The sequence below is a fragment of the Saimiri boliviensis genome, chromosome 14 (genome assembly GCF_048565385.1).
Source record: "Saimiri boliviensis isolate mSaiBol1 chromosome 14, mSaiBol1.pri, whole genome shotgun sequence".
NCBI classification, from domain to species: Eukaryota; Metazoa; Chordata; class Mammalia; order Primates; family Cebidae; genus Saimiri; species Saimiri boliviensis.
Window position 1 is genome coordinate 77,480,298 of NC_133462.1, and position 25,953 is coordinate 77,506,250.

The following is a 25,953-nucleotide window of genomic DNA, read 5'->3' on the forward strand; positions in this document are numbered from 1 at the left end:
TGCTGTCTTTGTTTTTCCCTTACATCCTACAGTGAATTGGTTCTGTGAATATTCTCTACTTGCCTTAAGAATTGCCTAAGTCTGTTGGAAATAGCTTTCTTTTTTCTGTTTCCAAATGTCTTTATGTCATCTTTTCTCTTTTAAAAAAGCTTCTAACTTCAAGCATATACAAAAATGGACAATATAAATGAATTTCCATGACCCCACTACCCAATTTCAACAATTACTTCAACATCAATCTTGTTTCATTTGCACGCCTGTTCTTTCTTATTTTTTTGAGACTGAATTTCGCTTTTGTTGCCCATGCTGGAGGGTCATGGCACGATCCAGGCTCACAGCAACCTCCACCTCCCACATTCAAGTGATTCTCCTGTCTCAGCCTCCCTAGTAGCTGGGATTACAGGTGTGCACCACCACACCCAGCTAATTTTTTGTCTTTTTGGTAGGGACAGGGTTTCACCATGTTGGTCAGGCTGGTCTCGAACTCCTGACCTCAGATGATCTGCCTGCCTCAGCCTCACAAAGTGCTGGGATTACAGGTGTGAGCCACTGTGCCAGCCTGTATGTCTCTTCTCTTATCCCCTCCTCCTATGTTATTCAGAAACAAATACTAAAAATACTAAATATCATACAATGTTATCCATACATATCACTGTGTGTATCTCAAAAAAATAAGAATCTCTCTTTTAAAATGTAACAATAGTATCATACTACAAATTTCCTAACATCACATGGGTAGTAACAGTTCAAGTTTCCACTTATTTCAACATATCAAAAAACTTGTTTGTTAAACTGAATCATGACAGCAATAAGAAAACAAAGTTTAACGGTTTGTCTTTTTTTTTTTTTTTTTTTTTTTTTTTTGGTTTTTGAGACAGGGTCTCACTCTGTCGTCCAGGCTGGAGTGCAACGGCACGATCTTAGCTTCTTACAACCTCTACTTCCTGGGCTCAAGCAATCCTCCCACTTCAGCCTCTCAAGTAGCTGCTAATTTTAAAAAAAAATTTTTTTGTAGAGATGGGATTTTGGTATGTGGTCCAAGCTGGTCTCAAACTCCTGGGCTCATGCCATCCACCCACCATGGCCTCCCAAACTACTGTAATTATAGGCATGAATTAGCAGGCCCAGCCCAATATCTTTTAATTCTATTTTATGTATAGGTTCCCTGCAACACCTTTATTTTTCTTTTGACTTGAAGAATGTAGGTTGTCCTGCAGAGTTTTCTGCACTGTGAATTTTTGCCTTCATTTCTGGAAGGCATTTTTGCTGTAAATAACATTCAAAGTTGGCAGTTATTTTTCTTTAGCACTTTTTTTTTTTTTTTTTTTGAGACGGAGTTTCGCTCTTGTTACCCAGGCTGGAGTGCAATGGCGCGATCTCGGCTCACCGCAACCTCCGCCTCCTGGGCTCAGGCAATTCTCCTGCCTCAGCCTCCTAAGTAGCTGGGATTACAGGCACGCACCACCATGCCCAGCTAACTTTTTGTATTTTTAGTAGAGACGGGGTTTCACCTTGTTGACCAGGATGGTCTTGATCTCTCGACCTCGTGATCCACCCGCCTCGGCCTCCCAAAGTGCTGGGATTACAGGCTAGAGCCACCGCGCCCGGCCTCTTTAGCACTTTTAAGATGTTCTTTGAATTCCATTTTTAGTTTTTCCGTTGGGAAGTCAGTTTTCAGTTGAACTTTTACTTCTTTGAACATAATGTGTCTTTCTTCTTTGGTTGCTTTTAGAATTTTATGTTACTCGGTTTCTGGCAGCTTTTCTAGGATTTGTTTAAGTGGGGTCTGATTTCTATTAATTATTTCACTTTTAGGGTTTGTGGTATTCCTTGAATTTGTAGCTAATTGTTTCTCAAAGGTTTGGAAAAAATCTGGGCTATAAACACTCTTCAAGTGTTACACTACCACCATCTCTCTCTTCTTGCCTTTTGAGAAACCAATTGTTTTGTATGTTACAGCTTTTCATCACATCCTCTATTGTCTTATATCCTCTTTTCTATATTTTCTATTCTTTTTAATCCCTGACCACGATTTAGTCTAAATTTTTTTTTTAAAGATATGCAGTCCTTTTCTTTGTTTCTATCCAATATGTTGTTAAACCGTTCTATTATTTTGGTTATTTTTTGCTCCTAGAAATTCTATTTGACAGTTTTGTATAGATTCTAGTTGTTTGCTGAAATTCTTCATATGTTTATTTTCTTGAACATTATCACACAATTATTTTAAAGTCCATTCAAAAATTTCATTCTGGGGACTCCTGTGGGCCTGTTTCTACTGACTGCCTGGTTTTCATTTTCCCTTTATTAATTTTGTTTTTTCTGTTGAATTTTTCTTCTGGTCTTAAATGATTTGGTTGTGTTTGCTGATATGCCTAGTAATTTTTTAACTGCACGTCACCCATTGTTCATGAAAATTTTATATAATTTGAGGCTCTGGATAATATCTTCCTCCAGAGACTATTTACTTTTACTTTTGGCAGGCAATTAGAGTAAAAATAGATCAAGGATTGAAATACTGAGAGGTTGAGTTTCAGTCACTGAGGACTCATCTTTCTGACTCACCCTTACTCCTAAAATGTAGCCTTTCAATGGGTTCAACTGAAAGTTTGAATTATCTACTAAGGATCTTGTAACTTGATAGGCAATGTACTTCCATTTTTTTCTCTTCAGCCTTGTAAAACCATGGAATACCATGTTCAGCTTCCTAGATTCTGAGGTTTTTCTGCTTTCATATCTGCAAATGCCTGAAGAGGAAAAGTGGCACTAAATGTTGGGCTCACTGCTCTGTACTACTGTTCCCTTTAAGATCTTGGCCAGTAAAGTCCTGGTTTCCTTGTTGTCACTCCAATGACTTCCTACAGATGTGGTATTCATATAGTTATTATTTTTAAAATCCAGCTTAATCGTTCTTCTTAGTGAGGGTATGATGTAAGCTAATCTGTCAAAGAAGCAAAAAGTTCTTGCTTTAAGTTTTTAGAAAATTCATGAAAAAGGACAGGCAAGGTGGCTCATGTCTATAATCCTAACACTTTGGGAGGCTGAGGTAGGCAGATCACTTGACATCAGGAGTTCGAAACCAGCTTGGCCAACATAGTGAAACCCCGTCTCTACTAAAAATTAAAAAAATTAGATAGGCGTGGTGACATGTGCCTGTAATCCCAGCTACTCGGAAGGCTGAGGCAGGAGAATCACTTGAGCCCAGGAGGCAGAGGTTGCAATGAGCCGAGATCATGCCACTGCCCTCCAGCCTGGGTGGCAGAGTGAGACTTCATATCAAAAACAAAACAAAACAAACAAAAAATTCACGAAAAAATATTTGCATACTATTTTATTCTATTTCATAGCTACCTTTTTTTATTTTTTAAAACTGATAAATGGTCCCATCTGCTATTTATTACTGTTCCTTTCTTCCTTTTTGGTATGTCTGTAGAGATACTCTGCTAGTTTCTTCTTGATTACTAAACTTTCATGAAGGTGAGTTGCTCCTAGAGGATCTCTTTATAGGATTTTAGGAATAAAAGAGCCATGTGATTGCCAACTTGATTGGGCCACAAGGTGCCTATACATTGGGTCAAACATTATTCTGGGTAGGTCTGTGAGGGTGTCTCTGGATGAGATAACATTTGAATTGGCAGACTGAGAAGATGGCTCTCCCTAATGTGGGTGAGCCCATGTGATCAGCTGAAGGCCTGAGCAGAACAAAAAGGCTGACTGCACCAAGAGTAGGAGGGAACATCAGTTTCTCCTGCCTTCAGTCCTGAAATGAGACAGAAGCTCTTCCTGATTGTTAAGCCTGCCAAGCTTTGGGATTGGAACTACAAAATATACTCTCCTGGGTCTCCAGCTTGCCAAATGCACATCTTGGGACTTGTCAACATCTATAATCACTTGAGCTAATTCCTTATAATCTCCCCTGCTCTCAAAACACGTAATACATACACCCCACCTCTGCCCCCTATACACACTCACTCTATTGGTTCTGTTTCTCTGTGGAACCGTAACTAATACAGGCCACAACCACGTTCTAAGTCAAGGATTTGCAAATCTTTCCAGTAAAAAACTGGACAGCAAGTATTTTCACCTCTGTGGGCCATATAAAATCTGAAATCATCATCTTCTTTGTAAAAATTCCCATTTAAAAATGTAAAAATCATTTTTAGTATGCAGTTCAGACAAAAACAATCTGGGAGCTAGATTTGGCCAGAGGCCATAGTTTGCCAACTCTCAATTTTAAGTTATTAGGAATTCTACTAATGACACAGGATTTTATTGGTGTGCACTTTTAACCTGTATTTCTGTGCAGAGATAGGCAATTTTGGCATAAATCATAAAGCAAAATTTCATTTCTTCTCCTCTGGCAAAACAAACAAACAAAAATTGTTTTATGCATATACAGTTTGTCTGTAATTCCCCATTTAATCCTACCTCCAGCCTCCTTGTTTTCCTAAAAGGAAATGAGTTCCAGGGAAGCTATCACTGCTAGCACACACTTATTTGCTATTGCAAGCAAGAGATTTAAGTTTTGTACCTCAGGGTATGCCATTTGCTTCTGAAAATGTAATTTTACCAGTTTTTTGGTTTTTCAAAAAATGGTTTTACTGAGGTATAATTTATATAACATAAAATTCACCCATTATAAGTGTATGGTTGAGTGATTTTTAGCAAATTTAAACAGCTGTACAGTGATTACTACAATCCATTATTGGAACACTTCTAATACTCAAGAAATATCCTCATGCTTATTTACAATTGATCTTGGTCTCCAACCTGAATTCTAGTTATCACTGATCTGCTTTCTGTGTTTGTAGTTTTGCATTTTCTGAAATCCTGTATCAGTGAAATAACAGAATATGCAGTCTTTTGTACTAGACTTCTTTCACTTATATTATTGAAGTTAAACCATCATAATGTTGCATGTATCTGAAGTTCACTCCTTTTTACTGCTGAGTGGTAGTCTAGTATATGGGTATGGTATACTTTGTTTATCCATGCACCATTGATAAACATTTGTATTGTTTCCAGTTGTTTACTATTCTGAGAATATGATGCTATGAAACTTCATATATAAGTGTTACAGGGACTATGCTTTCAATTCTTTTCAGTAAATAGGAGAATTGTCAGGTTATATATTAAGCATATGTTTAACTTTTTGAGAATTTTTGGAACTATTTTCTACAGGGGCTATGCCATTTTATACTTCTATGAGCAGTGTATAAGTTCTAGTTCCTTCTTATCTTTACCAATAGTTGATAAGGTCACTCCAATGGAATTTATTTATTTACTTATTTATATTATACTTTAAGTTCTGGGGTAAATGTGCAGAACATGCAGGTTTGTTACATAGGTATACATGTACCATAGTGGTTCTTGAGGGTATACAGCAGTATCTGACTGATTGTTAAGTGGTTTTAAGTGCTATTCTCCCAATAACAAACATCTTTTCATGTGCTTGTTATTCATATATCATCTTTTATGAAATGTCTATTCAATTTCGTTACCCATTAAAAAACTGAGTTGTTTATATTCTCTATTGTTGAGGTGTAAGTTTTTTTTCTTTTCTTTTTTTTTTTTTTTTTAAGACAGAGTCAAACTCTGTACAGTAGTGTCACTTCGACTCACTGCAGCCTTGACTTCCTGGGCTCACGTAAATCCTCTTATTTCAGTCTCCCAGGCAGCTGGGACTACAGGCATGGGCCACCACACCCAGCCAATATTAAAATTTTTTTTTTTTGGTAGAGATAAGGTCTCACTATATTTCCCAGACTGATCTTAAGTGATCCTTATGCATTAGATTTCCAAAGTGCTGGGATTATAGGTGTGAACCACCATGCCCAGCATTAAGAGTTCTTTATATAGTATGAACACATGTATTTTTTCAGATAAATTACTTAGAAATATCTCCTTCCCCTCTGTGCGTGTCTTTTCATTTTCTTAATGTTTTTTAAATTTTGATGTTCAATTTATCATTAGTTTTCTTTCATGCACTGTGCTTTTAATGTCATTATCTTGACATTTTTAACCCCAAATCACAAATACTTTCTTCTATACTTACCAGTTATATTTCAGATTGTGATCCACTTTGAGTTAATTTTTGTATAAGGTATGAGGTAAGGATCCAAGTTCATTTTTTTTTTTCACATTTGGATATCCAACTGTTCCAGCACTATATGAAAAGATTATCCTTTTTCCATTGAATTGCCTTGGAACTTTTGTAGCAAATCAACTGACCATAAATGTGCGAGCTTATTTTTAGACTCTTTATTATGTTTCATTATGCCAGTACTATACCTTTTTCATTACTATATATTTATAATAAGTATTCAAATTATATAATGTTAATACTCCAACTTCTAGCTTTACTCAAAATATTTGAAATATTCTTGGTATTTTCTATTTCTCTGTAAGTTTAAGGGTAAGCTTGTGAATTTCAACAAAAAACCTACCAGATTTTTGATAGGGATGTCCCAGAACCTATAGATCGATTTGGGGAGAATTGCTATTCCAACGATGTTGAGGCCTCCAACAATTAACATTAGCTTATGTCTCCATTTGTTCAGATATTCCTTAATTTATCTTAGCAGTGTTTTGTAGCTGTCATCTTCCTCTGGTTAACCTCAGATTTCTAAAATGGTTGTTTCTGACAACAGCATTTGCTTTTTAATATTTTATTTTGAGATTAATCAATCTCTTCATATTAGCATAGCCAGAAGTCCACCAGCTGTTTTTGAGAGTTGCAGATGCAGCATCTTCTCTTCATTAATTTCTGCACTAATATCCATTTTGGATTACCATTATTTTTGATAGCCCTTCTACATTTGTGGTTGGGGTTTCAGTTGGAGATTTGCAAGAGAAGGAGGAAAATGCAAACGCTGCACTGCCATATTACAACAGTGATTAGTTTTTAATAGATTCCTTACTTTATTTGGAATTGGTCAGAAGAAAGTTAACCTTTGCATTATTACCAAATAAAAGCATGGATTCTCGAGCCTGACTACCTGTACTCAAATCCTAATTCTATTCTTGTGATTGGGATAGTAGTTTAACCCTTCTTTGACTTAGTTTCCTGATCTATAAAATGGCAAGAACAGAAGGGTATACCTTAGAGAGTTATTGTGAGAATTAAATGAGTTTTATGAAGTAACTCAGAAGATGACCTGCACACAGTAAATTTAAAGTATTAGTTCATTTTTCATGTTTGAAAATGAGGTTTTACTATTTGTATATTGACACATCTGACATAATACTACTACACAGGAATATGAAAAAATGCTCTCATAACATTTTAAGTGAAAAAACAGATTAGTAAGTGGATTGTATACATGACTGCAATTATGTAATAATAAGGATATAGGCAAAAGCTGGAAAGGAACATAGAAAATTAAGATACCTGTTCTGTGGTGATGAGATTATGGGTAACTTTCATGTTAAGTATTTTCCACATTTTTTGGAATAACATTTTTAAAACATATAAATTATAACTTTTCTTTCTGTAAACAATTTTACTCACTGGCATAAATGGCTAATTTTTAAAAATTTGTTATGAGATTGAACTAGAAAAAATATATCTATAGATAGACAGACATATACATACACACACGCACGCACGCGCGCGGGATTTTTGAGAAGGACTCTCGCTCTGTTGCCTAGTCTGGAGTGCAGTGGCGTGATCTCAGCTCACTGCTACCTCTACCTCCGGGGTTCAAGTGATTCTCCTTCCTCAGCCTCCTGAGTAGCTGGACTACAGGCATGTGCCACCAGACCCGTTTAATTTTTATATTTTTAGTAGAGATAGGGTTTCTCTGTGTTGGCCAGGCTGATTTTGAACTCCCAACCTCAGGTGATCTGCTCACTTCGGCCTCCCAAAGTGCTGGGATTACAGGCTTGAGCCACCATGCCCGGCCTACAATGAATTATCTTTTAATAAAAAGTAGGGCTTATAAGGCTTATAAAAATGTCATCTAATTATTAAAAATTTCTTTAAATGTTATTTTTGGAGTTTAGAAGTGTGAAAATCTATAATATATATTTTTCAAAATTAACCTAATAATTGCTTTTTGACTTCTGTATCTACAATTCTGTCAAGAAGAAATCTGGTCCACTTCAAGCTGGTTCCCAATGGAACAGTTGGTGTAGCAATGGCAAATGCTTCTGTGGTTATCCCTGGGGAAAAGACACACTTCAAACCAAACTGGAAAATGAAAAAATGAAAAGTGAAGTTGTACAGTGAAGTTAAGTTTATTATTACTGAGATGGACTGAGAATTAAAAAGGGGGAGGCAGACTAAGAAGAGAGAGAAGGAAAAATTGAATAAAAGTTTGAGAAACAGAGTAGAGGTTCAAATAGAAATACAGATACCAGATTCCCCCCATTTCTCCAGGAATAAATCAAGGAGGCTTCACTTTGTATACTAGGCCTAAGTATGTCCCTTTTTCATGGATGTATTAGACTGCAACACAATTTTAATCATATATTCTCTCTAAATAGATATTTTGGATAAACTCAGCAGAAAATGTATGGCTAACAAGAAATCAAACCAATAATTGAATGTAAAAATTTGATCTACATTCAATTTGATCATTTTCCAATAAAATTTTTCTTAAAATGTAATAACATGTTTTAGTAGGTAGTTTGCTTAGAAATTATACATAAAGTGGCTTTATAGAGTTTAGTTATTATTTTTTTTAACCCCAAGGTAACTCAACAGATTCTTAAAATTCTGTCTTATAGGCCAAAAGGACATTAAATTTTTAAATCAAATTAGTCCATACATAAAATTACAATTATGTGACCTGCTTGGATGAAGTTCAAATATTGGTAGTCCTTTTTCAGTGGAAATAACTGTTATACAATAAAGTTCATGCACTATTCATGGCTTTAAAAATCAGTTTTTATTAATAGTCAGCCACTTTCTACAGTATTTGCATATGTTAGCTTTAGAAAACTTTATGAATAGTATTCTTTCTCAAGTAGTTTTCAACTAGACAGTCATTTTTTTTAAAGGCTTAGAAAACAAGCAGTCATTTAAAAATGTTTTAAATACTTATTTAGCATTTTAAATGCTAAATAATCATGGTAAAAATAGAGACGTACAGAGCTATAAGGAAAACAAAAGGAAGAGTCTCTATTTTATAAGTCATGGTCTTTCAGTCTATTACTGAAATAACTAATAATTGAAATTATTTTTATTGGCAGAAAATGCAATTATCCAGCCCTTCTTATTTAAATGTAAGTAGAATTATTAAAAATTCTGGGCTGGGCACAGTGGCTCACATGGCCAGGCGAGGTGGGTCATGCCTATAATCTCAGCACTTTGGGAGTCAGAGGCAAGCAGATTGATTGAGGTAAGAGTTCTAGACCAGCCTGGCTAACACAGTGAAATCCTGTCTCTACTAAAAATACAAACATTAGCCAGGTGTGGTGGTGTGCACCTGTAGTCCCAGCTACTCAGGAGGCTGAGGCAGGAGAACTGTTTGAACCTAGGAGGCGGAGGTTACAGTGGGCGAAGACTGTGCCACTGCACTCCAGCCTGAGCAACAGAGCGAGACTGTATCAAAACAAACAAACTTCTGGTTAATATCAGGATTTTTACAACTGCTTGTTAGGAATTAGCACAAGAAATGCAGAATGGTGGCAATTTCAGATACTAAGTGGAAAAATAATTCCTTTAAGTATTTGAGATATTGCTCATGGATAGGGCTACTTCTCAGTTTGATATGTGATTCTGTATTCAAGCTAGAAATTAGGCTGAGGTGGTTTCTTTAGATTATCATCTACCCCTGGTATCATTTCTAGCTATCATAAGTTCTCCTTTGTGACCGTGGATCAGCTGTTACAATTTCTCCAAGTTTGGCCTAATTATCCCTGTTCCTGCCAAGAGCCAGCCTTAACTTGGCCTGAACTTACCCATCCATGACATGGTAATTATGAGTATATGAAAGAAAAGAATAAGAAAGAGAAAAGATGATGATATGACTTCAGTGTTGGTCTCCTCTAAATCTCAGGTTGAAATGTGATTCTCAGTGTTGGATGTGGGGCCTGGTGGGAGGTGACTGGATCATGGGGGCAGGCCATTCATGAATGGTTTAGCACCATCCCCTTAATAAGTGAGTTCTCTGTGAGATCTGGTTGTTCAAAAGTGTTTGCACCTCCCCAGTCTCTCCTGTACCCTTTCACCTTTTGCCATGATTAAAAGCTTCCTGAGACTTTCACCAGAAGCAGATGCTGACACCACACTTCCTGTATGGCCTGCAGAACCATAAGCCAAAATAAATCCATTTTCTTTGTAAATTATCCAGTCTCAGGTATTCCTTTATGGCAACCCAAAAATGGACTAATAAGAATGGAATGTGAAAAAGTAACAGAGACTCCAAAAATAAATGGGACAAAGAATAAAAAAAAATAAGCAAAACTGCCTCTTCAGAAGACTCCTATCAGATTGTTGTAACAAAAAATTGTGTATATCATACGAGGAACATAACTCACAAGAAAGACTATCAAAGAAAAATGTATGCCAAATATAAAGTTAAACGCACAATTCCTGTCAGTGTTGAACATCTAGCATGTACTCAATTACCATGAGACTAAATCACTCACCTTATCAAGTTCACTTGTCAACTTTTTATTTTCTTCAGTTAACAACACCTTTTCTCGTTCATATTGTTGTTTGAACTCACTTTCAAATTCTTCTCTTTCACTTTGACTAACACAATTCAAAACACAAAAGGAAAAAAAGAGAAGTAAAGGTCAACTGAAAACTTGAATCATTTTTCCAATAATCATATAAAACATAAATAAATGTCAGATTGAACTGCAGAAATACTGTCCCCATAGAATACAGCTTGATTATATGCAATGACAGGCCTGGTGGAAGCACTTTCCAGGAGTTTATATTATGATAATACTGATTTGTTTATGGATTCATTTAACAAATATTTATGGAGTGCTTACTAGCTGCCAAGGAATTATTGTAGGTCTTGACCAACTACTACTGTCATGGAGCTTATATTCTGGTACAGGCAGACTGCCAATAAACAGTGAATAAAATAAACTGATTTCAGGTAAGTTCTAAATTTTATATATATATGGTAATGCAATAAATAGTATTTGGGAGAGGGTGACTGCTTTAGATTATATAGTCAGAGAAGGTCTCATCAAGGTTTATAAAGTACCAAAACGAAAATAACTGCCATCTGCTTCACATTCATCTTGCTCTATCGAAAGGCAAATTAGTTTGAGACCAAATTAGACACTTTTCTTTGTGTATTTCCACCACAGTATTCTTACAAAATACAAAGTTGCTAAGCCTTTATTTAATATTAGGCCAGAGTCAATTCCTAGTGCTACCAATTTGATCAATAGTATTCCAAACATTTTGTTCATAATCAGAATTTATATCTGGGTTCAGAAATTTAAATAATTTCAGTTTTATAGAAAAGTTACAAGAATAGTACAAAGAATTCCGGTATTCTCTTAACACAGATTCCCCAATTATTAATATTTTACATTTTCTTCATTACTGTGTATGTACTGATTTCATTAGTGTTCCTCAGAACCACTGAGAAGCAGCTAGCTGCAGATATTGTACCTTACTACCCCTAAATACCCCAGTTTTTATCTCTCCAAGTCCAAGGACAGTCTGCCATAACCCCTAAGCAATCCTCTCAATTTAAAAAAATCAGTACTACTAGAATCAACATTATTTGAACATTACCATCTGAATTCACAGACCCAATTCGAGTCATCCCAACAATGTCTCCTTTTCTTATGTAGTCCAGGATCCAACTGAGAAACATGAGTTCCATTTAGTAGTCATGTCTCTACATTTCCTTTGGTCTAGAACAGTTCTTCAGTCTTCCCTCTCTTACAACAGTTTTATAAAGGTATAGGTCTCTAATTGTGTACAGTGACACTCAACCTGGGGTCATCTGAGGTTTATGACTATTCTCAAATAATTCATTTTTGGCTGGAATTCTGCAAGAACGTTTCTTGGTGGATCCCATCAGAAGGTGTAAAATGATCTGCACAACACTGACCAAACCTCTTAGGCTAAGAGTGTGGATTCAGAATGAGTGAAGCCCCCGAGAAAGAAAAGAAACTTTTTGTCTGAGAAATGTGAACCCCTTTAAATTAGCAGGGCCAGAGAGGCAATGAAACATGACTATAGTAATATTTTATTCCCCACTTGAGCTATCTACCAGCTATGTGAACTCCAGACTAAGTGTCACCAACAGCTATAAATTAACCCAACAATGCCGTATTCTGGACACCGTAACTCATACCCTACAGTTCAATAATGTACAGCCAATCATTAATCAATGTTATTTCTGCAAAGCAATGAGAATTCCTGACAAAAGACTTCTGTAATTCCCCCCTCTCCTGATTTGTCTCTCTTTAAAAACCTGAGCCTCTTTTTTGTTCTCTGGAGTACTTCTTTGTGTTTCCTGGGCTGCAGTCCTCAACCTTGGCCCAAATAAACTCTATATTAATTTTGCCTCGGTTTCTGTCTTTTGGACAACATATTGGAACCTTTGGGCAGCAAAAGACAGTGCTGAGAACTCTGAACCCTCATATCCCTTCAAATTCTGCAGGTAGAAGCAATCTCATCCCTCTCCCCACAGCAGCTATAACCGGAGGCAACCACCTTTTTTTTCTTTGCATAAATCATTCATCAACTTCACCTGAAAGTTACCTCGAAAGGAGAGGCCAAGTATCTTTAACACCTGCCCAATCACTTGTCACTGTCTTCAGGCCTATAATGACAGTTAAGATCACAGCAGGGACTAGATATAAAAGCAATGAAGCTGTTAAAGGATTTGGCCAATTTATATTGGAAGAGTATGGGTAGCATATAGAAATGAATTCTAAGAGTTGAAAAATAAAATAAATCTGAGGAATGTGAGACCATTTAAACTATGTGGCCCAGAGAAGTATTGAAAATGTGAGAGCAGTCACCATCTCACTCCCACCTTGAGCTAAATAATCACCTCTTGAGGCCACTTGCTAGGTGGGCTCTAAACTGATGACAAGTATGTCATTAAAATGCCATACATTGGACACCATGACTCGTATTCTGTAGTTGAACAATGAATAGCCAATCACTAATCAATGTTATTTTGTAAACCAATTAAAATTTCTGTCAAATAACTTGGTATTAGCTCAGTTCCTGTCTCCTTTTGCCTTTAAAAACCTATTTGTAACAAAGACCTAATGGAACACTCCTCAAGGTAACCTGGAAATATGTCCCTGGCAGGTGTCCTCACTTTGGCTCAAGCAAACTCTTTAAATATATCCTGTGCCTCAGCTTCTTCCTTCAGGTCAGGAGGATGTTACCCCAAGGTGGGTAAATAAAAAATTAAATACAGCCAAATTTATCAAATGCACATACTCATCTAGGATTTGTGGTTTAACGTGTTGACTAAATATTCAGGTGTAGTTTTTCACTACTCGGCTGAGTAACTAAAGCTTTGACTTTGGACCCAAAAGTGGCCTACAGACAATTAGTTCGAGATATGTGACTTACCTGGCATAAAGAGTCTACTGGCTTAGGGAGATGAGAATGTTAGAGTGGACCTACTACGTACAACCTGTTCAGTCACCCACAAAGCCACCCGCTTCAGAACACTCAGAAAGCACTCCTTTCACCGAGGCATTAATAAATACATTAGTGAGAGGGCACGATAGCAGCCTGGAGAAACACTATGATAGGTGTCCTCAGATGACAGTCTGCAAATGACAGTGGAAAATGCCAGAATGGAACTGTACTGCCTGATTTGATTGAAAGTAACAGTATTCCAGATTGGCTGTTGTACCATCTGCTTTATTTACTTATAGCCTGATGCTTCCAAATCCCACTCCTTTCCCTTAAAAGTCACACTCATTTACTTTTAATGAATTCAATGAATGTATGGTTAATAACACCTATTTGTGTTTCATTTGGAAATCTGAGGAAAACATCTGTGATTTGTAGACTTCCTATGCTCACCTTATTTGACTATGTATAATAATTAAATAAGGTGAAACGAGGAGGTCAGAGAAAGAGGATATACAAACCACAAAATGATTCCTTGTTCTCAACTCTAGATTGTATTAAAAGTTCAATTAAATTTCCAACAGTTCTATCAGTATTTCAGCCCTTCCTTCCTATATCTACATACATATACATTTATTATTTTAATAATACAAAGCTTACTTAAAGTGACAGTTCTATTCGGCATGACTTATTTATCCTTAGAAGTAAACGTAGTTTTAATAAAACTTAAAACAATCTTTTAAGGGAAAAAAAAGAATAAGGTTCTTTGTTTGTTTGTTAGTTTTTGAGACGGAGTCTCACTCTGTAGCCCAGGCTGAAGTGTGGTGGTGCGATCTCAGGTCACTGCAACCTCTGCCTCCCAGATTCAAGCAATTCTCCAGCTGTAGTTGTGGGACTACAGGCATGCACCATTTGGCTAATTTTTTTTATTTTTAGAAGAGATGGGGTTTTACAGTATTGATCAGGCTGGTCTCGAACTCCTGACCTCAGGTGATCCGGCCGCCTTGGCCTACCAAAATGCTGGGATTACAGACGCGAGCCACTGTGCCCTAGCCAGGAATAAGTTTTTGAAGACTGTATTGTTATGTGACAAACAAGCTTACATCTATAGCAATTTGGTGGATGCTATAGGATGTTAGCAATAAATGAAATTCCATGTGGATCAGTTCTGGGTAATTTTATATGACTGCTTTCAGGTGAACAAAGAATATAAGTAATGGTTGATGTTAAAAGTGTAATCTTAAAAATCTCCTGTGTAACATTATTGAAGAGAAATTATAATTTAAATGACAAATTTAAGGAAAATAAACAATCTTCCGTCTTCAAGCAAATGTGTCGCATCACTATTATCTATAGACAAACGCTAAATTTAGTTATGTTTAGGAACCTTTCCTCCTGACACAGAAGCAACTTCAATAACAAAACACAAAAAAACTGCAAAGACTTTCAGAAAAATATGTACACAAACAGAGTAAAATTTTCATGTAAGACCATTCTTTTTCCTGTTAGCATTAAACAAGCTTGTCTATACCACATTAAAAACAGGCAAACAAACTCTCCCCATACCCTGTGCCACAATTCATTTCCTATTTTCCTTGTCTTCCCATTCGCTGGTTAGCATCTTGAAGCAGTTTCTGGAACCACTTTTTCATCACTTAGGTGCTCCCCACCACACCAAAATCTGGCTTCTGCCTCCACCATCTCAAGAAAGCTGCTCTCTCAAAACAACACTGGCCAGACTGTGATTACATCTAATCTGCTGGCTGCTTTTAACAGTGTTGTCCATTCTTGCTCTCCTGATACACTGCTGGCTTTGACTTCAGGGATCCTATGCTCTTCTAGTTTTCAGTCTACACTCCTAGCTTCTTTTCAGCTGCCTTTGTGACTCTTCTGTCCTTCCTGTAAATACCAATGCTCCTCAGTATTGTCTTAGGTGCTATCTCTTTTCTCTCTACAGATGCTGCCTGATGCTGCCTGGTTTTAATTATGTATTCAGCAGATAATCTCTGAATCTACACTTGAAGCTTTTGTGGCCTTCAAACTGCTGACTTGACATCTCCACAAAACTGTCTCCCACTGCTAGTTCAATGCGCCCAACTCAACAAGAGAGCTCAACACATAAACAAGTTCCCACCACCCCTATCTAGCTTCATCTATGCCCATAAACTCTACTTTCTCTTCTGATAGGTTAAAAAAACAGGACTGAGTAAGGCCAATCCCTTCATTATGAACATCCTCAAGTACTTCGCTCTAGTACTTTCCTCCTCCTCCCTGCTGTCCCCTGATCATCTATGAGATAATTTCTATCATATTACAAGCAAGCTGTTATTTCTTCTATTTTTATAAAACACACACACAGAAAAACAACAAAGAGCAAAATAATTTCCAGATAAATTTCTCCTCTAGCTATTACCTGATTTCACTGCTTGTTTGTGTGGCAATTCCAAGTAACAATAGTTTTACCTGTATGTTCTGTCTCCAACTGTTCTCCTTTCAATCTCTTTTGATCCTACTGTGGGGTCTTTGCCCCTGTTTTTCCACTAAAATTGTTCTTATCAAAGTCACCAATGACCTTCATATTGCTAAACTCAAATGCCATTATTTAGTCCTCATCTCATGTGATTCAGAACTCATTTTACTTGACATGCTGATACATTTTATATACTTCCTTCACTTGGTTTCCAGTGTTACGGTAGGCACTCAGGCAGACATAAGCAGGATGGGAAAGACCCCCTCCCTACAACTCCTCAACCAGGAATGTCTAGCAACTATCAGGTGATGGTCAGGTGGTTGTTAAACTGTCTAAAATAATTGGTCACACCTGGTGCCAGGAAAAGGCAGTCTCTTAGTAGACAGACATGCCTGAAACTGGTCATCAGCAGCTTCCCAATAAGATTCAGGAGTTAGGCAAGTGGGCTCAAGCATGCACACTAAGAGGCAAAATGGTGGAGTTAACTGGTGGCATATGACCTTCTTCAGGAGCACATGACTGCTAAGGGAAGAATGCCTCAAGTGAGCACGCGCACAACTTCAGTAAGCACACTGTGCATGCAGCCCCTCCTGACTGCTGATAGGTCACTGTGCATGCAGACAGTCCACCCCAAGGGAAGAATCAGAGAGGGGATGCAACCCCACAGAAGCATGCCAACGAATAAAATACCAAGTCAAAGGTTAAACCATGAACTTCAATCTCAAGTCACTCACTTGGCCCAATTCCCAGTGTACTTTGCTTCCTTTTATTCCTGTAATAAAACTTTTTGACAAACTTTCACTCTTGTTCTAAAACTTGTCCAGGTCTTTCTCTGTCTTATGCTCCTTGGTCAAATTCTTTACTCTGAGGAGGCAAGAACTGACGTTGCTGCAAACACATATGGATTCGCCACTGTTAACATCAGGACACTAAATTTGCCTGTTTTTATCCTGTCATTCTCACTGCACTTTCTCTATCCACTTTGCTGGTTCCTCCTCATCTCTCGACTTCTAAAAATTGGAGTACCCCAAGGCTCAGTTCTAGAAAATCTATACCCATTCATTTTTTTCTATCTATACCCAAAAGTGTTTTCATACAGTCTCAGAGCTTTAAATGTCATGGACTTCCATGATAAACGTTCCCAGGATTTTACCACCAGTCCCCAAATCCAGGCTGGTCTATACATTTGACATCTCCAACTGAATGTCTGATAAGCATCTCAACTGTAACTCTTTAAAATGAGCTGTTTATGAAAGTCATGTTGGAGGAAAAAATGTGCCCTTGATAATACTCTCAATTCCAAACTTGCCTCTCCTGTAGTTTTCCTCTCTAGTAATATATTCTCCCAACTGCTTGGACCAAAAACTTTATTATCATCCTTGGGTCTTCTTTTTTCTCCCTCATCCCATATCTAGCCCATCAATACATCACTATCTTCACCTTTAAAGACCATTAAAATTCAAACTCTTCTTATCCCTTATCTACCCTAGACCAAAGCCACTGTCATCTTCTGCTTGGAATACCTCAATCATCTTTTATGTGGTCTCATTGCTTTTGCTCTTACCTAATTCAGACTACTCTTAACCTAGCAGTCAGAGTGATCCTGTTAAAACACAAATCAGCACTTGTCACTTTTCTGCTCAGAATCCTACAATACAGTCATGTATTGCGTAATGACATTTTAATCAACTATGGACTGCCATTAGTGATGGACTAATGCATTAGTCCATAACTGCATACATTTTTCAACTTTATTGTAATGTTAGGGGAACACCACATATACAACAGTGTTCCCATAAGATTATAACAGAGTTGAAAAATTCCTATCACGTAGTGATACTCTGTCTTATGACAGTAAATGTAAAGCATTACCCACGTGCTATGTGGTGATGTCAGTGTAAACAAACCTACTGTGCTGCCAGCAGTATAAAAGCATAGCACATACAATTATGTACAGTATATAATACTTGATAATAATAAATGACTATGTTGCTGGTGTATTTACTATACTTCTTATTGTTATTTTAGAGTGTACGTCTTCTACTTAATATTTTTTAAAAAGTTAACTGTAAAACAACTTCAGGAAGTGTTCCCGAAGATGGCATTACTGTCATAGGAAATGACAATTCCATATGTGCAACTGCCCCTGAAGACCTTCTAGTGGTGACTCGCCCAGACCAACTTCCAGTCCTGTAAGCTTCATTCATGGTTAAGTGCCCTATACAAGTGTACCTTTTCTTTGTTTTTAATCTTGTATACCATATTTTTACTGAACCTTTTCTATATTTAGATATGTTTAGATACACAAATACCATTGTATTAAAACTAACTACAGTATTCAGTAACATGCTACACAGGTTTACTACTGAGGGGCAATAGGTTACACCATATAGCCTAGGTGTGTAGAAGGCTATACCATCAAGGTTTGTGTAAGTATACTTTACGGTGTTTGCACAATGGCAAAATCACCTAACAATACCTTTCTCAGAACATATCCCTGGTGTTAAGCGATGCATGACTGTAATTCTCTGCAATAGTTTTACTCAGAATAAGAAACTATACATCCAACTAAATATGACTTACAAGGCTTTACATGACGTGGCCCCTGTTACCTCTCTCATTTGTCTCTACTATTCTCCTCCCTTTATTCTACTTGGGCCACATTGGCCTCCTCACTATTTTGTAAAAAAACTTACTGTTCTCCATGTAGAATGCTCTTCTCATGTATCTCTTCTTTTTTCAGTCTTTAACTGAGAAATCAATCACCTTCTCAGCATAATTTTCCCTGGCTATCCCGTATTTATGTAGTTTAATCCTCTCCCAAATGCTTCATAGCCCCTATTCTCTGTTAATTTTTTTTGTGTTTAGCATTTATCATTATCTAATATATTTTGTTTTATTTATAGAAAGTTCTAGAGGACAGGAATCTTTTTTCATTGCTATTTTCTTTTGTACCAGTGCCTACAACAGTGCGTCACACATAGTAGGTTAAAAAATATTACTGAATGAATAAATGCACCAAATTGAATAAACTCGGGCTTCCAATATAAGTTGAGAATGACAATAACATATATTCAGTTGCCTGAAATCTAGAAAGCTGAATATAACTGGTCATTTCTCTGACTCCCTCATTTCTCACTGCTGCTTATTACGTTCTCCAGGCTCTATCTTCTCACTAGATGGAATCCATTCACTTCTCTCCATCTTCACCATCACCACTTGAGGCCCACACCTCATCTCTCGCAGCTGCTCCTCCCAGTTCACTCTTCACACAGTAGCAAGAGTGGTCATTAAAAAATGTAAATATAATCATGTCACTTTCCTTCAATGACATGAGGATAATGTGCAAATGCCTTGTACTCTGTCATATTTTGCCTCTATTTTACTTTCCAGCTTCACTTCTCACCACTCCCATCTTTCTATTTTTGTTTCAGTTACAGTAAACAGCTTTGATTTTCTTAATGTGGCATGTCCCCCTTTTCCTTTAGATCTTAGCACATTCTGATTGGACACTCCTTCCCAGCTACTTCTTTCTTACTAATTATATCTCAGCTTAGAAGTGTTTTTTTTGTTTGTTTTATTTTGGTAGAGACAGAGGTTCACTATGTTGCCTAGGCTGAACTTGAACTCTGGGCTCAATTGAGCCTCCTGCCTCGGCCTTCTTAACCAGCTCAGACTACAGGTGTGTGTGCCATCATGTCCAGCTAGAAGTAATTTTGTTCAGAAAGCCTAGATGTACCAAAGTTATCTTTTGAGTCTTCCCTATATGTGCTCCTATACCTATCATCCCATTCGCTTTTCTATCATGCTGTATTATAATTTTCCATTTGCCAATCTTGACTTTGGTCTCCTTTAGGTCTAGGATATGTTTATTGTCTATGTATCTCCAATGCTTATACAACAGGTACTCAATAAATCATTACTGTATAGTAAGTAATGTGATTCTTACCTTTCTCTCCTGGTTTTTTCCAATTTGTCTTTTAAAATCATAATTTCTTTGTTGAGAGCAAGTTGCTGACCTTCTGAATCATGCAGTTCTTTCTTAAGATTTTTTATTTCATTTGCATGTATTCCTTCTCTTTTAGATAATTCTTCTTCATAAAAGATACTTTTCTTTTCCAAATCAGTCTTTAGTTTGGTTATTTCTTGCTGATGTTCTATGCTGCATACTCCTGGTGAGTAACTAATTTGTTTTTGCTATAAAAGTAATAATAAAAGACTAGTTCAGCTGCAAGAATAAAAAAATATCAAATAACTTCTTCCTATGAGTATTCATATAACTGCATTTTTTGTACATCCTAACAAAAATAAAATTCTATATTAAGTCTACCAAACTTTTTGTTTGACATATATTGCAAATATTTTCCTCAGTTTACATTCCTTAATAGTCTGTCTTTGTTATTATTTTTAAAAAGTCTTCTTCACACAAAGATTACATATTTATTCAAATTTTTGGCTGGGACTTACATGATTTCTTGCTTTACATTTAAATTTCTAATTTATTTAGAATTATTGTTGGTGTATGGAGAGAAAAATTTAATTGCATCCTAAATCTGATGAAGAACTGATAAAAAGTTTTAAGCACATCTCTGTCTTAAAAAAAATAAAACGGGCAAAGGAGTGGTAGACTAAAATGTACAAAAATAAAGACAGAAAGCTTTTGCAATAGTCCCATGAGAAAGGGCAAAGGTCTAAACTAACATCTCCTTCATATCGACACTAGAAAAAAAAAAAAAGGTAGTTCTCCTCACTTTTAGGTAGGATAAAGAAGGAGAAGAAACTGGGTTGAAATCTACCTTTTTAGAAATAAGGCTGAAATATCCTCTCAGTAATAAGAAAGAAAAGAAAATGTAAAGTCCAAAGATTCTTCCAGTTACTGCCTAAAGGGTAAACAGAAAATACAGACTACAGATTATGACTGTAAGATTTCCTAAGCTTTGTAATTTTCCAAAGGTCATTAATTTTTTGTATCTTACCTGCTTCCCCAGCTGCAATAAAACTTTTGAAACGAAAAGAACCTTTGCACTTAGATTTAGGGACAACAAAGAATTAAGATCTGAAGGTCACTGTATTCTTCTCTGAAGTCAGTCACAAGGGCAATAAAACTGGTAAGAGTAGTTGACTTAAAGTAGAAGGAAAAATACCCTGACTCCTTCATATTTGAAATATATAATTTAAAAAGAGCAAAAGAAATGATGTGGACCAGAGAAATAGGCCCGGCATGTCCACTGCAATATTAACCATTTGTTGAAAAAATACTTTTCATGTACCAAATCCAGATTGTCCAGTGGCTTATGAGGCAGCCTAACATGCAAAAGTCTGCTTAACTTGAGAAGAACCAGAGCAAGGCAGATTCTTGCTCTTCAGCATTGCTATGAAAATGATGACTAAACTGACATCTGTGGCACTGACCACTGACCTGTACTATTCTTACATTTTCCTAATCATCTAAAGAAACGAACACTTTTAGTTTGATGTTCTGTTTATTGTGACTGCTGGGATGGCAGCAGCATGTACAGTAAATGTCAAGAAAAAAAAATTCCCCTGAAATCAAAACCTAACAAAGATACCACCAATTCTGGTTATAGATGCATGTCGCTTACTGATTAAGAATGTGAAAAGCCAAATAGAATACAAATGATATTAAACCATCTGTAAAAAAGAAAAACCTACCAAGAAATACTAGGTTTTATTTCAAGCACTGAAGATAGTTAAATGTCAGCAAACTTATTAATAAATGTGTCATAAAATTAATTATTTTGATAGATTAAACTTAAAAATCCAAATGATAATCTCACTATGTACCCTTCCCCTAGAGCATTTTATAAAACCCAGTAATAATTCCAAATACTACCCTCAATCCTACAATAAAACTGTTACATAAAAAATAATACAGTAATTCTTTTAATTTAAAAACATCCATTTTGAGCTATCAAAATACTACTTATGTTGAAACATCAGAGATATATTGAGTAAACACAGAAATCCCAACAAAAAGGATGTCTTCCATTATCACTCTCATGCAACATTCATTTCAGACCAACATGTAAAATAGTCTCTGACCAACATGTAAAACAGCTAAAAGAAATGAATACTGTAAAGAAAAATAATATCTTTATCATTTCTATTTAATTGTTCACCCAGAAAATACAAATCAATCTACTGAAATGTGTTCGATTGGCAGAGTTGAGTAAAGCAATAGCCTGTAAAATAGACACAAATAAATACTTCTAGATATTAAAATAAGCAATATACCTGACAAAAAATTTCAGTTAACTGCAGAGTAATAGTGAGAAATTTCTCTGATTTATATGAAAAACCTAAAAGTCTTGAAAAAAGACACAAAATAAGATGAAACAATATAGAAAAATACAAAGTATTTAAGAGGGAAGATTAAATGTATATATATTCAATTTTTTTAAAGTTATCTTCCATGTAAGTCTAACTGAAAGTTCTTTTTAAATGTGAGGATAGAAGGGCATGGACACATGTTTCTATTCTGTGGACAAGAATAAACCGGTAAAAATATCAAAGAAAATACCAAGGGGTGCATGGGAAAATATACTTTTTAAATATTAGAACATACTATAACACTTTACTAAAGTATTACTGTGACAGATCTGTTCTCTGAAATAATTTAATTCAATATAAGAGACATCTTCAGTCACTGGGTAAGGTAATGATTAATAAATGAAAATAGAATTACCAGCTAGCAATGAAATAATAAAAATGAATCTCATGTCATACCATCTAGCAAAACAAACTCCAAATAGATTAAACAGTTAATTATTTTTAAACCCAACAAACATCCAAAAGAAAGCAGAATTAAATACTTATCAAAATTTTGAGAGGACAAGCCAAGCTTTGAAGCGACAAAAGAAACACTGAGAAAAACCAATAAATCTTTTATAATTTTAAAAAAAACAAGAACAAAATTAAGAGATATGTGATAAATTGGTTAATCACTGCTGAAAATACTTTAAAAAGTAAAATTTTTACTATGCAGAGAGTTTTATGAATTGGTAAGAAAAACATTAAGACTACTAAATTAAATGAGTAAATAAAGAGAATTTATAAACAGAAAATATGATAAATAAACAATCCTCTTATAAACCAATAAAAAGTTACAACTTTTCTGGCCTCTCATATTTGCAAAGATTTGTGGGATTTATCACATAAATTAGCCTTAAAATAACTGCTAACTTTGTTTCTAGGAGGCTGTTTTAAGAAAATGATACAGAAAAAGCAATGCATAAATGTGTTTTTTGCAATTACAATACCGCAAAAAAAAAAAAAAAAAAATTACAGGTAACAACAGAAAATTGGCTATGTGGACAGTCTTTTTAAATTATTTATAATCACTAAAATTATGTTTGTGATAATTTTGTAACAATAAATAGAAATAAGAACTAGGTATGTGAAAATTCTTCCCAAACTACTTAAAATCATTAAACTTTTATTTGTGACAATTTGGTAATTAAATAAAAATGCTTATTACACTATTAAGTGAAAAATATAAGTGTATGGGTTGAACTGTGTTACCCCCAAATTCATATGTTGAAGCTTTAACCACCAGCACATCAGAATGTAACCTTATTTTAAAATACGGTTTTTAAGAGGTAATCGAAGTAAAACAATAAGGCACACCCCTAATTTATTAAGAATGTTTCCTTACAAAAGAAGAAATCTAGACACACACACACAGGGAGAACTCCATGTGATCATGAAAGCAGAGATCAGGGTGATGTATCTTACAAGCCAAGCAATGCCAAAGATTGCCAGCACACCTCCAGAAGCCAATCCTACTAATATCTTGATTTTGAACTTCTAGCCTCCAGAACTGAGACAACACATTTTTGTGTTTTAAGCCACTCAGTGGTTGGTGCTTTGCAACAGCATCCCCAACAAACTAACACAATAGGAGGAAAAAATACCTCTAGTAGCATCATAGCCTCATATATAACAATTTTAAAATTTTCTTTAAAAATTGTTTTTATTGAAATGTAATTCACATACCATACAAATCACTCACTTAAAAGTGTAAAATTCAATTACTTTGGTATACTTAATAGTTTTTAAGTGGTAAAAAAAAAAATACAACAAAATCTTCCATTTTAACCATTTTACAATTCAATGGCATTAATTACATCTGCAATGTAATTATACCACCAATATCTATTTCCAAAAGTTTTTCATCATTCCAACAAAAAATTATGTAACCATTAAGAATTAACTCCCTGTTCCCCACTCCACCAAAACCCTGGTAACCTCTACTCTACTTTGTAGCTATCGAATTTTTAATTTTTTTCTTGAGACAGGGTCTCACTCTGTTGTCCAGGCTGGAGTGTAGTGGCACAATCATGACTCACTGCAGCCTCAACCTCCTGGGCTAAAATTCTGTGCCTCCTGAGTAGCTGGGACTACAGGCATCTACCACCATGCCCAGCTAATTTCTTAATTTTCTATAGAGACAGGGTCTCACTCTTTTGCCCAGGCTGGTTTTGAACTCCTGGGCTCAAGTAATCCTCCTGCCTCAGCCTCCCAGAATGCTGAGATTACAGTCATGAGCCACTGCACTGGGCCTGAATTTACCTATTCTAAATAATTCATATAATCAAATCGTACAGCAAATGTTCTGTTATGTCTGGCTTCTTTCACTTAGCACATTTTCGAGATTCAGCCACATTGCAGCATGTATCATAACATCACTCCTTTTTATATGTGAATGATACTCCACTGTATTTATATACCATATTTTCTTTATCCATCTGTTGATAAACACTTGGATTGTTTCCACCTTTTGGCTCCTGTAGTAGTACTTCAATGAACACTGCTGTAACATATCTATTAGAATCCCTATGTTCAAATATTTTGGGTATATACTTAGGAGCTGAATGGCTGGATCATGTGGTACTTCTGTTTTTGCCTTTTTGAGGAACCACCACATTGCTTTCAAAAGTGGCTGCATTTGAATAATAGACAAAGAGAGCCACGTCACGAGCAAACTCCATTCACAATTGCTACAAAGAGAATAAAATACCTAAGTATACAACTAACAAGGGATGTGAAGGACCTCTTCAAGAAGAACTACAAACCACTACTCAAGGAAATAAGACAGGACACAAACTGATGGAAAGACATTCCATGCTCATGGTTAGGAATAATCAATATTGTGAAAATGGCCATACTGCCCAAAGTAATTTATAGATTCAATGCTATCTCCATCAAGCTACCAACAACCTTCTTCACAGAATTGGAAAAAACCACCTTAAACTTCACATGGAACCGAAAAAGAGCCCACATAGCCAAGACAATCCTAAGCAAAAAACAAACAAACAAACATACAAAAAAACAAAAAAACAAAGCTGAAGGCATCACGTTACCTAACTTCAAACAATATTACAAGGCTTCTGTGATCAAAACAGCATAATAGTGGAACTAAAACAGAAATAGAGACCAATGGAACAGAACAGAGGCCTCAGAAAGAATGCCACACAACTACAATCATCTGATCTTTGACAAACCTGACAAAAACAAGCAACGGGGAAAGGATTCCCTATTTAATAAACAGTGTTGGGAAAACTGGCTAGCCATATGACAAAAGCTGAAACTGGATCCCTTCCTTAAACCTTATACAAAAATTAACTCTAGATGGATTAAAGAGTTAAACATTAGGCCTAACACCATAAAAACTCTAGAAGAAAACCTAGGCAATACCATTCAGGACACAGGCATGGGCAAGGACTTCATGACTAAACCACCAAAAGCAATGGCAACAAAAGCCAAAACAGACAAATGGGATCTAATTAAACTTAAAAGCTTCTGCACAGCAAAAGAAATTATCAATCGAGTGAACCAGTAACTAACAGAATAGGAAAAATCTTTTGCAAACTACTCATCTGACAAAGGGCTAATATCCAGAATCTACAAAGAACTTAAACAAATTTACAAGAAA

At 35.9% G+C, this 25,953-nt stretch overlaps 1 protein-coding gene across 18 annotated transcripts in view; it reads right to left on the reverse strand.

Annotated features, from left to right (window-relative positions):
- CDC42BPA (CDC42 binding protein kinase alpha) overlaps positions 1–25,953 on the reverse strand; it is a 327,782-nt gene that overhangs the window by 89,311 nt on the left and 212,518 nt on the right. For all 18 annotated transcript variants that reach the window (XM_074385301.1, XM_074385302.1, XM_074385296.1 and 15 more), the window contains 2 exons: positions 19,948–20,195; positions 10,594–10,699 (listed from right to left, as the gene is read on the reverse strand). In XM_074385301.1, the coding sequence (XP_074241402.1) occupies positions 10,594–10,699; positions 19,948–20,195 (354 nt within the window). The remainder of the gene's footprint in view (positions 1–10,593; positions 10,700–19,947; positions 20,196–25,953) is intronic.